Here is a 14440-nt window from a genome sequence, read left to right on the forward strand (position 1 = left end):
CAGGGATGTAGTGGAGGTTAAAGCACCTCTACTCAGTTTGTCTGCATGTTTTAAACCATGTTTTTAAGCCCATCAGAAACGTTCTAATGTCTCATACATCATGGTCAGGGGTGTGGGACTTCTGTTAGTCAAAGTGAATTCTCCTTTTTTAGTTAAAAAAAAACAGAAATGAGTGATTTTCCTGGTGGTAGTTTGGCTTGTGTCCCTCACTAACCGAGGCGTTTACTGTATGTCCTCCTTCATTTCACTTTTTAAAAACCTCACCTGTTTTTAATGTTTTAACACTGTTCTAGTATATTTTCTACTAACTTTATTTTTTTTTTTCTGCCAGCTACTGAAGTTCAGGTTGACCACAGTGTGTTTGGGTTGTGTGTCAGAAGGTTATTCTCATATTGATGCTTTTTTTTGTGAAGAATTGTGTCGATAGCACTGATCAATAAATATCAGTAGTAGAGGTTAAAGCACCTCAACTCAGTTTGTCTACAGTTTCAGTTAAGAACATATTTTTAGTTCAATAAAAACTTTATACTAAAGTGCATTGTGTCATACATCATGGTAAATGGTGTCAAACCAATGTTAGTTCTTTAGTTATAGTTATTTAGTGAGGAACCATACTGTCACTGATTTAATGCACCACCCTGCCAGCACGCTCTGTGACCCAAATCAAACACACCTGAGATGTTGCAGACCAACAGGTGCATGCTGGATCTGGCCAACCTGCTAAATGCTAACATGCTCATGGTGTATCCTCCAGCGGTGATGTCTGTGTTCACTGAGGAACTTTTACCATCAGTGAGGTGTGTGTGAGGCCTTTCTGCTGTTTGTGACAATAATCCCTGATGTGACTGCAGAGCCTCATTCAGCTCAACATGTCTGAAAACTTTGAGGAGCAGCAGAGTTGAACCTGGAGCAGATCATGGAGGACTTCATGGTGCACAAGACTCCCAGAATGACGTCCAGACAGGTGAGTACAACAAACTCACTGATGGATGAAACTCACTGTACAGAGAGGGACGTCAACAAACACTGTGTGTGTGTGTGTGTGTGTGTGTGTGTGTGTGTGTGTGTGTGTGTGTGTGTGTGTGTGTGTGTGTGTGTGTGTGTGTGTGTGCGTGCGTGCGTGCGTGCGTGCGTGCGTGCGTGCGTGCTACATGGTGTGTATAAAACTGTTTTTTTCTTTAACATGTGTGTATGCAGCTGCTGTAGAGTTTATATAGTTTATAAGACTCCATGTTGTCTGCTGGGTGATGTTTTATTCTGCTGCTGATTCTATAAGAAGTGGCAGGTTATTTTATTTATGTGGCTTAATAATGCTTGTTGCACCCGCTGTAGTGTCCATAGACTTATTTATTTGTTCGTTATTTCAGTTTAATTGTCTGAGTTTTGTCTTTTTTTTATATTAATTCTGAAAAGGCTGCTCTGTGGAAGGCTGTTGTTTAGATATAATTGATGCTGCAAAGTGCGTCAATAGAGATAAAATGTAATTGTTGGTTTGGACATCAGTGCTCTGTGGTGTGATGTTGTTTCACTAGTGTGTACATTGACTTTTAATGCAATTTATTTTGTAGCCTAAAGGCGTAACAGTAGTATTGAGAACTTTGATCAACAAATTAACTGCAGAAGCAGCTGATCTGGTTCAATCATGTCTTTCTGGATTCAGAGTTTCAGCAAAAAGCTTATTTGATCAGTGAAAGAAAATTGAACTGAATTTGAGGATGAGTCAGAGAAATATGGAGCCATCACCAAGAAGTCTTTTAAAACTAAAAACTTAAAGGTATTTCAAATGTGGAGCAGGTTTTAACCGAGGCTTCGTTGTAAATGAGGAAACAGAGGATATGTTCCAAATCGCATACTTTTGACTTTTAGTACATACTACAGCTGTCCTTACAAAGTACGCACTGTTGCATGTAGTATTGGGACTAATACTTCGCCTTGACCTTTGACCCTCTTGCTCATACATCTGCTGCACAGAGGATTGTGGGTAAGAACAGTCAGAAAAGCATGCTTACTTACATTTCTGCAAAATGCGACCAGATGTAGTAGGACATCCTGGTATTTTTGGCATACTGCATTTGACATACTATGTATTGGGACACACTAAATCTTTTTCTGTCATACTAAATAGTATGGTAGTGTGGGTACTGGAACGCACAGAGTTAAAATTCACAAGCTCCGCTTCCTGGAATGAATCATAGCTTGATAACCCCTCCTTCCTCCTGCTGCTCTCAAACACAGACTGCTCCACGCTGTCGGTTTATTTCCTTGTTCTCTCCCCTTCAGATTTACAGTTTGAAGACGGGTGTAACCAACATGGTGGTGTAGTGCAAGAGCTGACAGGCACCATTCACTGCATAACACATGTTGTTTAGATCAGAGCTCAAACTAGTTTCAGTTATAAGGAAGTGAAACTCAGACAGTCGTTGTCACTGAGAGGTGAAATGGCGCAGAAAGGAGTTCAGCTGGAGCGGGAAACCTTCTCTTGTTCCATCTGTCTGGATCTACTGAAGGATCCGGTGACTACTCCCTGTGGACACAGCTACTGCATGAACTGTATTAAAAGCTTCTGGGATGGAGAGGATGAGAAGAAGATCCACAGCTGCCCTCAGTGTAGGCAGACCTTCTCACAGAGGCCTGTCATGCTGAAAAACACCATGTTAGCAGTTTTAGTGGAGGAACTGAAGAAGACTGGACTCCAAGCTGCTCCTGCTGATCACTGCTATGCTGGACCTGAAGATGTGGCCTGTGATGTCTGCACTGGGAGGAAACTGAAAGCCTTCAAGTCCTGTCTGGTGTGTCTGGTCTCTTACTGTGAGAAACACCTCCAGCCTCATTACGATGTAGCTCAATTAAAGAAACACAAGCTGGTGGAGCCCTCCAAGAAGCTCCAGGAGAACATCTGCTCTCGTCACGACGAGGTGATGAAGATGTTCTGTCGTACTGATCAGCAGTGTATCTGTTATCTCTGCTCTGTGGATGAACATAAAGGCCACGACACCGTCTCAGCTGCAGCAGAAAGGACTGAGAGACAGAGAGAGCTGGAGGTGAGTCGACTCAACATCCAGCAGAGGATCCAGGACAGAGAGAAAGATGTGAAGCTGCTCCAACAGGAGGTGGAGGCTGTCAATCGCTCTGCTGATAAAGCAGTGGAGGACAGTGAGAAGATCTTCACCGAGCTGATCCGTCTCATGGAGAAAAGAAGCTGTGATGTGAAGCAGCAGGTCAGATCCCAGCAAAAAAGTGAAGAGAGTCGAGTCAAAGAGCTTCAGGAGAAGCTGGAGCAGGAGATCACTGAGCTGAAGAGGAGAGATGCTGAGATGAAGCTGCTGTCACACTCAGAGGATCTCAACCAGTTTCTACTAAACTGCCCCTCACTGTCACCACTCAGTGAATCTACATCCAGCATCAATATCCGTCCTCTGAGCTACTTTGAGGACGTGACGGCGGCTGTGTCAGAAGTCAGAGATAAACTACAAGACGTTCTGAGAGAGAAATGGACAAACATCTCACAGACAGTGACTGAAGTGAATGTTTTACTGCCACAACCAGAGCCCAAGACCAGAGCTGAGTTCTTAAAATATTCACGAGAAATCACACTGGATCCAAACACAGCAAACACACATCTGTTATTATCTGAGGGGAACAGAAAAGCAACATTAATGAGAGAAGAACAGTCTTATTCTAGTCACCCAGACAGATTCACTGGACGTTTTCCGGTCCTGAGTAGAGAGAGTCTGACTGGACGTTGTTACTGGGAGGTGGAGAGGAGAGGGAGAAGAGTTTTTGTAGCAGTCGCATACAAGAGTATCAGTAGAGCAGGGGGGGATGACTTTGGGTTTGGATACAATGACAAATCTTGGGCGTTAGATTGTGACCAAAACAGTTATAGATTTTTGTACAACAATGTCAAAACCCCCGTCTCAGGTCCTCAGTCCTCCAGAGTAGGAGTGTACCTGGATCACAGTGCAGGTATTCTGTCCTTCTACAGCGTCTCTGAAACCATGACTCTCCTCCACAGAGTCCAGACCACATTCACTGAGCCTCTCTATGCTGGACTTAGGCTTCATTCCAGTTTTGGAGACACTGCTGAGTTCTGTAAACTGAAATAGACAGAAGTCATTTAAGGGTTCAATTCTGTGTTTTAACTCTTAAACTCATGTTGTCTCCATGTTTGTTGCTGAGAGCTGATTGTTGTGTCATTTCTTCACTGCACAGAGATCAGCTGTCAATCAAACATTACGGCGGTACTTTGACATCTTCTCATCAGTTGTTCTGTAAATGTTTGAGTGTCTTCAGGTGGCGCTCCTTCCTGTGTCTGTTTCACTGCTCGTGATGATGTTTGTTCACCTGAACTGATATTTCTCTGCATGAATATGTAAACTTCTCTGTGCTCTAAAAGATATTTTGTTCTTTCTGCTTTGTATTGACATTTATTTGTTTGGCAGACTTATGAGCTTTATAAACCTGTAATTATCATGATCATAATCAATAAAGAGATCCTTCATTATTCTCGTTCACATCGCTGAGATTCTGGTCAAACAAACTGATTGTGTTGATGAAGTGAATCTGAACATGAGATCATTGAACAAGAGTCATTTAACAGACTTTACTGATGGGATGTGTGAACAAACTGAAGGTTTATATAATCAATAAACAAATATGAACAAAGTATTTTCTTCCTGTCTTCATTCCAGGGTATCATACAAAGCTGATGGAGAAAATGTGAAACTAATACGAGAGAATAACTGAGGCAGTTTTTCCTCCTGAAACACCACAAAGTCCAGTGTTCATGTTTAGAGTCAGTCAGTCTCTGTCCTTTCAAATAAAACAGTTTGTCACAGAGACATGAGCAGAGTTTTCTATCAATTGCTGCTTTTTTTCCTTTATTTTCTTTATGCACTTAGTCAATAAAGAGGATTTATTACACAGACTTAAAAACTGTTCAAACAGTAGAATTAATTTGGTCAAGTTTGGGTGTGAGGAGATTTTCTTGAGTCCCGACACACATGAGACAACAGATATTGTGTAGATGATTCTGTACATTTGGTTACAAATATTTCAATGTTGTTTAAGCAGAATTCAAGACATAAGAGAAAATTTAACCTACAGCCTCAAATCTCACATTCCCAAATACTATTTACAACCTGAGAGCTGATGTTATAATAATATTTGTAAAGTGGAAACTCCTCTCTACCATCTTTCCCATGTGACCTGAATGCAGCATCAGTGTTACAGGGTGTGACTCCTGTGAACAAACTGACATAGTGTGATATTACATAGATTTAAATGTCTCTTTACTGATGTTGTTTGAAGCTGCCAAAGGCTCAGTGGAGTTCTGACATGTCTTCCTGCAGTGAACATCACAGCAGGTTAACAAGAGAAATGTGAAACCTGATGCACAACACAAGAGGGAGCCCTCATCCTGCTAACCAGGGATGTAGTGGAGGTTAAAGCACCTCTACTCAGTTTGTCTGCATGTTTTAAACCATGTTTTTAAGCCCATCAGAAACTTTCTAATGTCTCATACATCATGGTCAGGGGTGTGGGACTTCTGTTAGTCAAAGTGAATTCTCCTTTTTTAGTAAAAACAAAATAAAACAGAAATGAGTGATTTTCCTGGTGATAGTTTGGCTTGTGTCCCTCACTAACCGAGGCGTTTACTGAATGTCCTCCTTCATTTCACTTTTTAAAAACCTCACCTGTGTTTTTAATGTTTTAACACTGTTCTAGTGTATTTTTTACTAACTTTTTTTTCTGCCAGCGACTGAAGTTCAGGTTGACCACAGTGTGTTTGGGTTGTGTGTCAGAAGGTTATTCTCATAATGATGCTTTTTTTTTTGTGAAGAATTGTGTCGATAGCACTGATCAATAAATATCAGTAGTGGAGGTGAAAGCACCTCAACTCAGTTTGTCTACAGTTTCCGTTATGAGCATATTTTTAGTGTGATAAAAACCTTTATAGTAAAAGTGCATTGTGTCATACATCATGGTAAATGGTGTCACACCGATATTAGTTCTTTAGTTATAGTTATTTAGTGAGGAACCACACTGTCACTGATTTAATGCACCACCCTGCCAGCACGCTCTGTGACCCAAATCAAACACACCCGAGATGTTGCAGACCAAGCTTATTTATAAGGTTATTTTATTGCTTATTTTATTTACTGTCATACTAAATAGTATGGTAGTGTGGGTACTGAAACGCACAGAGTTAAAATTCACAAGCTCCGTGTAGCACACAGCTCCTATCACTATAATTATACTGGACCAGAATCAGAAGATACCAGACTCGAACAGGAGGCATAAAAAGTTGATTGCAATATCAAATGACCACATTAAACAAAAAGCTATGAACTGTTACCGTGTATTTTAAAAAATAACAAACAAAATAAAATGAATACCCGTGAGTTCAGTATACAGATCAATTCCACAAAGATGCTTCAGTTTCATCTCAGCAACAAAATATTTCTTTTATCACACTCTGGGTTTGAACCACTGAGTTTTTACCAACTATTTTTTTTCTGACTGGGTGCAGCGTAATATCAATAACTCAAAAATTTAATTCTCAATATTTGGATCAAACATTCAATGAGTAACAACATTAAAACATTTACCCGGTTCAATATTATCACTTCTCAACTTGTTTCAACCTTAATTCAACCAATAATTCAATATTAACTGTTCCAGTAATAGACATTGTTACCAAGGCATCACAACAAACCATATCAATAACATGAGTATTCAGTCCATTCACTTTAACCAGTGTGATGGTTAAAACTCAGTCCTTTCACCAGGACAGGGAATGTGTTTCAGGGAGCACGAAGAGGGTAAATGTTTTCAATTCAAATAAATAAAAGGGTTAAGTCAGAGTCTGGGGTTTGAGGTTGTGCACGGGATGCTGGGAGTTGAGTGTAAAGGGTGGTGTAGCCTTGTACAGTTTGTGATGTTTACCCTGCCGCCATGACAGAAGAGGGGTAAGGTCGACAGTTCTTGGCTCTGGGATCTTCACTCCAGGGATCTAGAGGTCTCGTCTGGGTTAGCTCGCCATCAACTTTGAATCACTCCAAAAAACCTGACCTGCAGTTATTGACATGGCCAGAATTGTTCACAAATCAATTGCGTTTCTGATTCATCAGGAATTAATAATTCCTTTAACTTCAACAACACATATTCATATAACGTATATTTTACAATCAACATATTTTAAATAACCTTCTGTGGTGGCAGTTTCTGTTAAAACAAGACACAAACCAACGTAACAACTTGTCTTTCAGTGAATTTAATAAAAAGGCATACATTAATAACTAAAACATCTGCAGATGGACTGCAGATGGACTCACGAGCACAGCCACCTGTTGTGGACTGTGGCAAGTGAGCCCCGAATACAAAGAGTAGTCAGTATTTATACATTTAAAGCATAACATGAAGATAAGTGCAAAGAAGAAAAGAAGAGAAGGATAGAAAGTGTATCATTACGTCAGCACACAGCAGACAACAGAGCATCACAAGACATAACAAGTATTTCAGCAATCTGTTGTTTGCAGTTACAGAGATCTAAAATGTCAGGTCACTGTCCTATGGTGACGAAGTTGAACATGTGAGGCCCTGAGATTATCTAAAGGTACAGTGTTAAACTGCAGATATGAAAATTGCCATTACACTTCACAGTACATGAATTACAAATGAAACTGAGGTAACATGAGACTGCATTTCTATCTTAACATAACATACTTTTTAAATTAAAGCAAATAATGTTACATGAATTATAAATTATACAGTGTAAACCTGAGACAATACTAATGCCTTCTTCTATGTCTGTCTTTTTATTTAAATCAAATTCACTATACCATGAAATAAAATACCTGACAAAACATAACTCATGTTGCTTCAGTATAGGGGTGGGCGATACATCGAATATAGTCGATGTATCGCGGCTTGTCCCACGCGCGGTATATAAAATGACTATATCGCGAACATCGACTACAAATTGTCACGTAATGTTTTTAAGCCACCCCGCCGGCATGAGACTCGCTTTGACGTTTCCTTCTCTCTCCTCCGGCTCCCTCTCACAGACACAATTACACACTTCACAGTCTCCATCTCCATCCAGACCACCGCTCTCCTGGGCGAGTGTGTGACGTATTCGGCCAGCATGTTTTTGTCTATGGAGGGAAGCAGCGGAGAGGAGTAGCCCGAAAGAACTGTAGCGGTAAAGCGAGTATGGTAGCGAGAACACGACATAAGCAACGAGAACCAGCCCAGAGGCAAAGGACTCTGGCTTCCTCGCTTTCCAAAGCAATCCCATATGACAAAAAAGTGCAAAATGCAAAGAAAACATGGCCGCTGTAAACTGTAGTTGAAAAGCCCGGATTCAAAAGACTCATTAAGATACTTGATCCAAAATATGAACGTCCAGCTAACAGAACCAAAGCTGTGAGCCTGAAGAAGTGGACCAGACTGCAGTTTTGGCCACAGGCTACACCTCGCGATTGGTGAGTCTTTCTACACTAGTGGGAAAATAATATTTTTTATTATCAGCAATGTTATAACAGCTTACTATTAAACATAACAATAAGTTACTTTACACTTATTATACCCCATTAAAAACGGTGTGTGTGTTATGTATTTATCAAAATATATAAAGCAAGTATTGCCAGATAACTATTTGGTTAAAGTGAATACTGTTGGATACTGTTTTGTTCAATTTAACTTGTGATTTCCCCCTTTTTGCATGCAAGATTAAAATAGTTCAAACAGAAACCACTAATGAATATAAACAAGAAGGTTTTAATGCAGACATACAGTGTGCTGCAGGGACTACAAGAATCATCATATTGGTGTGATTGTACGTATCAAAGGTTTAAATCGAGCATTTATGAAGTGCTTAGAGGATATTTGAAAATATCGCGATAAATATCGTGTATCACGATATTGCCTAAAAATATCGCGATATTATTTTTAGGCCATATCGCCCAGCCCTACTTCAGTATTAAACAGTTCAGTAGCTTTACTAGCCAGAGAAAACATTGAGCAATTAAACACTCTTTATGTCACGTTTTATATTCTTCCCAGTGCAGCTTTCATTTAGTTGAGCTCTACAACAGTTAGCTAAATGCACTGTTCATCGCTTAATGCTAAGTCTGTTAACTCTGGGCCTTTTCACTTGAACTTGCCAGCTTAGCACATCGTGGCACAGCACTTCTTTATTACAGCGACTCAACGATTCGGGAGTTTCTCTGTGTCGCTCAGCAGCTTTCAGTGAGCAGGGCCTCTCTCACACACACATCTACGAGCTTATAACAGAGTTCAGACTGTTACCATTCTGATTTGACAACGTTATATTGTGTTTACTGTTTTATCTGAGCTATATTTTTACGACAGTGTCTCTCTAACGTTTCAGTAGCGTACACTGTCTAGCCTGCCTAGGGTGCAGTAGACCTGCTCTCTGATTGGCTAAGGCAGTTCCATGTTGTTAACTCTTTGTGACCTTGATTACACAGAGGCGACTGGAGGCGGCAAAACAGTCGGTCTTCATCACTGCTGGTTCTTTGGTGTTTGTTTGGTGCGTCTGTGTCTTTAAGAATTTTAATGGTATGATGAAAATAACACATGTGAGTGTGGTCTCTGTTGATTAGCTGTGAAAATGCTGTAAAAACCCCAAACAAACAAAAGTTTATCCATGTTACTGATTCATGGATTCATATTAATCAACAAATGAACTGCAGAAGCAGCTGATCCGGTTCAATCATGTCTTTCTGGATTCAGAGTTGCAGCAAAAAACTTGTTTGATCAGTAAAAGAAAACTGAACTGAATTTGAGGATGAGTCAGAGAAATATGGAGCCATCACCAAGAAGTATTTTAATACTAAAAACTTAAATGTTTTCAAATGTGGAGCAGGTTTTAACTGAGGCTTCGTTGTAAAATGAGGAAACAGAGGATATGTTCCAAATCGCATACTTTTGATTTTTTAGCACATACTGCAGCTGTCTGTACACAGTACGCACTGTTGCATGCAGTATTGGGACATACTACTTCACCATGACCTTTGACCCTCTTGCTCTTATATCTGCTGCACAGAGGATTGTGGGTCAGAACAGCCAGAAAAGCGTGCTTACTTGCATTCTGCAAAATGCGACCAGATGTAGTAGGACATCCTGGTATTTTTGGCAAACTGCATTTGACATACTATGAATTGGGACATATTAAATCTTTTTCTGTCATTCTAAATAGTATGGTAGTGTGGGTACTGGAACGCACAGAGTTAAAATTCACAAGCTCCGCTTCCTGGAATGAATCATAGCTTGATAACCCCTCCCTCCTCCTCCTGCTGCTCTCAAACACAGACTGCTCCACGCTGTCGGTTTATTTCCTTGTTCTCTCCCCTTCAGATCTACAGTTTGAAGACGGGTGTAACCAACATGGTGGTGAAGTGCAAGAGCTGACAGGCCCCATTCACTGCATAACACATGTTGATTAGATCAGAGCTCAAACTAGTTTCAGTTATAGGGAAGTGAAACTCAGACAGTCGTCACTGAGAGGTGAAATGGCGCAGAAAGGAGTTCAGCTGGAGCGGGAAACCTTCTCTTGTTCCATCTGTCTGGATCTACTGAAGGATCCGGTGACTACTTCCTGTGGACACAGCTACTGCATGAACTGTATTAAAAGCTTCTGGGATGGAGAGGATGAGAAGAAGATCTACAGCTGCCCTCAGTGTAGGCAGACCTTCACACAGAGGCCTGTCCTGCTGAAAAACACCATGTTAGCAGTTTTAGTGGAGGAACTGAAGAAGACTGGACTCCAAGCTGCTCCTGCTGATCACTGCTATGCTGGACCTGAAGATGTGGCCTGTGATTTCTGCACTGGGAGGAAACTGAAAGCCTTCAAGTCCTGTCTGGTGTGTCTGGTCTCTTACTGTGAGAAACACCTCCAGTCTCATTACGATGTAGCTAAATTAAAGAAACACAAGCTGGTGGAGCCCTCCGAGAAGCTACAGGAGAACATCTGCTCTCGTCACGACGAGGTGATGAAGATGTTCTGTCGTACTGATCAGCAGTGTATCTGTTATCTCTGCTCTGTGGATGAACATAAAGGCCACGACACCGTCTCAGCTGCAGCAGAAAGGACTGAGAGGCAGAGAGAACTGGAGGTGAGTCGACTCAACATCCAGCAGAGGATCCAGGACAGAGAGAAAGATGTGAAGCTGCTCCAACAGGAGGTGGAGGCTGTCAATCGCTCTGCTGATAAAGCAGTGGAGGACAGTGAGAAGATCTTCACCGAGCTGATCCGTCTCATGGAGAAAAGAAGCTGTGATGTGAAGCAGCAGGTCAGATCCCAGCAGAAAACCCAAGTGAGTCGAGTCAAAGAGCTTCAGGAGAAGCTGGAGCAGGAGATCACTGAGCTGAAGAGGAGAGACGCTGAGATGAAGCTGCTCTCACACACAGAGGATCTCAACCAGTTTCTACTCAACTACCCATCACTGTCACCACTCAGTGAATCTACATCCAGCATCAATATCCGTCCTCTGAGCTACTTTGAGGACGTGACGGCGGCTGTGTCAGAAGTCAGAGATAAACTACAGGACGTTCTGAGAGAGAAATGGACAAACATCTCACAGACAGTGACTGAAGTGGATGTTTTACTGTCACAACCAGAGCCCAAGACTAGAGCTGGGTTCTTAAAATATTCACGAGAAATCACACTGGATCCAAACACAGCACACACACATCTGTTATTATCTGAGGGGAACAGAAAAGCAACATTAATGATGCAAGAACAGTCTTATTCTAGTCACCCAGACAGATTCACTGGACCTTTTCCGGTCCTGAGTAGAGAGAGTCTGACTGGACTTTGTTACTGGGAGGTGGAGTGGAGAGGGGCAGGAATTCATGTAGCAGTCGCATACAAGAGTATCAGGAGAGCAGGGGGGTTGAATGAATGTGAGTTTGGATGCAATGACAAATCTTGGGCGTTACATTGTTACCAAAACAGTTATACATTTTTGTACAACAATGCCGTAACCCCCGTCTCAGGTCCTCAGTCCTCCAGAGTAGGAGTGTACCTGGATCACAGTGCAGGTAATCTGTCCTTCTACAGCGTCTCTGAAACCATGACTCTCCTCCACAGAGTCCAGACCACATTCACTGAGCCTCTCTATGCTGGACTTAGGTTTTATTACAAATATGAAGACTCTGCTGAGTTCTGTAAACTGAAATAGACAGAAGTCATTTAAGGGTTCAATTCTGTGTTTTAACTCTTAAACTCATGTTGTCTCCATGTTTGTTGCTGAGAGCTGATTGTTGTGTCATTTCTTCACTGCACAGAGATCAGCTGTCAATCAAACATTATGGCGGTACTTTGACATCTTCTCATCAGTTGTTCTATAAATGTTTGAGTGTCTTCAGGTGGCGCTCCTTCCTGTGTCTGTTTCACTGCTCGTGATGATGTTTGTTCACCTGAACTGATATTTCTCTGCATGAATATGTAAACTTCTCTGTGCTCTAAAGGATGTTTTGTTCTCTCTGCTTTGTATTGACATTTATTTGTTTGGCAGACCTATGAGCTTTATAAACCTGTAATTATCATGATCATAATCAATAAGGAGATCCTTCATTATTCTCGTTCACATCGCTGAGATTCTGGTCAAACAAACTGATTGTGTTGATGAAGTGAATCTGAACATGAGATCATTGAACAACAGTCTTTTAACAGACTTTACTGATGGGATGTGTGAACAAACTGAAGGTTTATATAATCAATAAACAAATGTGTACAAAGTATTTTCTTCTTGTCTTCATTCCAGGGTATCATACAAAGCTGATGGAGAAAATGTGAAACTAATATGAGAGAATAACTGAGACAGTTTTTCCTCCTGAAACACCACAAAGTCCAGTGTTCATGTTTAGAGTCAATCAGTCTCTGTCCTTTCAAATAAAACAATTTGTCACAGAGAAATGTACAACGGAGTATTAGGGCCTTATTGAGGAAAAATAATTAAATCTTAGATTTCAAGAATAAAGTCATAATATTACGAGAATAAAGTCATAGGTTTATGAGAAAAAAATCGTATTACGAGAATAAAGTCATAACTTTACGAGTAGAGAATTTGTAATATTACGAGAATAAAGTCAGAACTTTATGAGAATTTTTTTTTAATATTATGAGAATAAAGTCATAAATTTCCAAGAAAAAAAGTCATAATATTAAGAGAATAAAGTCATAACTTTACGACTTTATTCTCGTAATATTACGACTTTATATATATATATATATATATATATATATATATGTATAGGGAAAGAGCTACTTCATAGTTCCTCCAATCATTCCCTCAAGTCAAGTCAAGGGAATGACTTACTAACTTGAGGGAACGAATTAATAAAAATTTTTTCTATGGGTCTAGGGGAGCTCCGTAATATATATATATATACAGCGGGTAAAATAAGTATTGAACACGTCACCATTTTTCTCAGTAAATATATTTCCAAAGGCGCTATTGACATGAAATTTTCACCAGATGTTGGTAACAACACAAATAATCTATACATACAAAGAAACCAAAACAAATAAGTTCAGAAATTAAGTTATGTGTAATAATGTGAAATGACACAGGGAAAAAGTATTGAACACGCTTACTGATATTTATTTAATACTTTGTACAAAAGCCTTTGTTGGTAATGACAGCTTCAAGACGCCTCCTGTATGGAGAAACTAGTCGTATGCATTGCTCAGGTGTGATTTTGGCCCATACTTCCACACAATCAGTCTTCAAATCTTGAAGGTTCCATGGGCCTCTTCTATGAACTCTGATCTTCAGTTCTTTCCATAGATTTTCAATTGGATTCAAGTCAGGTGATTAGCTGGGGCCATTCTAGCAGCTTTATTTTCTTTCTCTGAAACCAATTGAGAGTTTCCTTGGCTGTGTGTTTGGGATCATTGTCTTGCTGAAATGTCCAGCAAGTGACGTGTTCAATACTTATTTTACCCGCTGTATATGAGTTGAAACACTATTGCTAAGCTTGTTTGCATATATATACATAAACATGTATATATATATATATATATATATATATATATATATATATGCAAACAGGCTTAGTAATAGTGTTTCAACTCAAACCTGATTTCTTTTTAGCTTTAGAGGGTATGATTTAAATTTTGTTTCATATTTATTCTCATTATTATCTACCCACGATCTTCCTCTTTGTTTGAGTTTTGGTTCATTTTGTAAAAAGAAATTTAATGAAATCTTAAGTAAAGAGGTAAACATGTAACACCAAAGTACGGTATACATTTTGTACTACCTTGTCATTTGCAAGTGCCTTCATCATTTCAAGTGTTAATTGTAAATAAGAAATGTATATATTTTACGGAGCTCCCCTAGACCCCTAGAAGAAAATGTTATTAATTCGTTCCCTCAAATTAGTAAGTCATTCCCTTGACTTT

General features: G+C 40.0%; 2 protein-coding genes across 2 annotated transcripts; both read left to right on the forward strand.

The window, feature by feature from the left end:
• Positions 1–1972: 1972 nt before the first annotated feature.
• LOC119490658 (tripartite motif-containing protein 16-like) lies at positions 1973–4668 on the forward strand. The gene has a single exon (XM_037774175.1). It carries the CDS (start codon positions 2439–2441, stop codon positions 4104–4106), a length of 1668 nt encoding a protein of 555 aa, XP_037630103.1. The 5' UTR covers positions 1973–2438; the 3' UTR covers positions 4107–4668.
• Positions 4669–10321: 5653 nt separating this feature from the next.
• LOC119489300 (tripartite motif-containing protein 16-like) lies at positions 10322–12772 on the forward strand. The gene has a single exon (XM_037771539.1). It carries the CDS (start codon positions 10542–10544, stop codon positions 12210–12212), a length of 1671 nt encoding a protein of 556 aa, XP_037627467.1. The 5' UTR covers positions 10322–10541; the 3' UTR covers positions 12213–12772.
• The last annotated feature ends 1668 nt before the right edge of the window (positions 12773–14440 follow it).

This window comes from Sebastes umbrosus, chromosome 6 (assembly GCF_015220745.1).
Source record: "Sebastes umbrosus isolate fSebUmb1 chromosome 6, fSebUmb1.pri, whole genome shotgun sequence".
NCBI lineage: Eukaryota > Metazoa > Chordata > Actinopteri > Perciformes > Sebastidae > Sebastes > Sebastes umbrosus.

Excerpts from the sequence above, each read along its gene's own strand:
- LOC119490658 (XM_037774175.1), top strand. The coding sequence starts at position 2,439 with ATGGCGCAGAAAGGAGTTCAGCTGGAGCGGGAAACCTTCTCTTGTTCC.
- LOC119489300 (XM_037771539.1), top strand. The coding sequence starts at position 10,542 with ATGGCGCAGAAAGGAGTTCAGCTGGAGCGGGAAACCTTCTCTTGTTCC.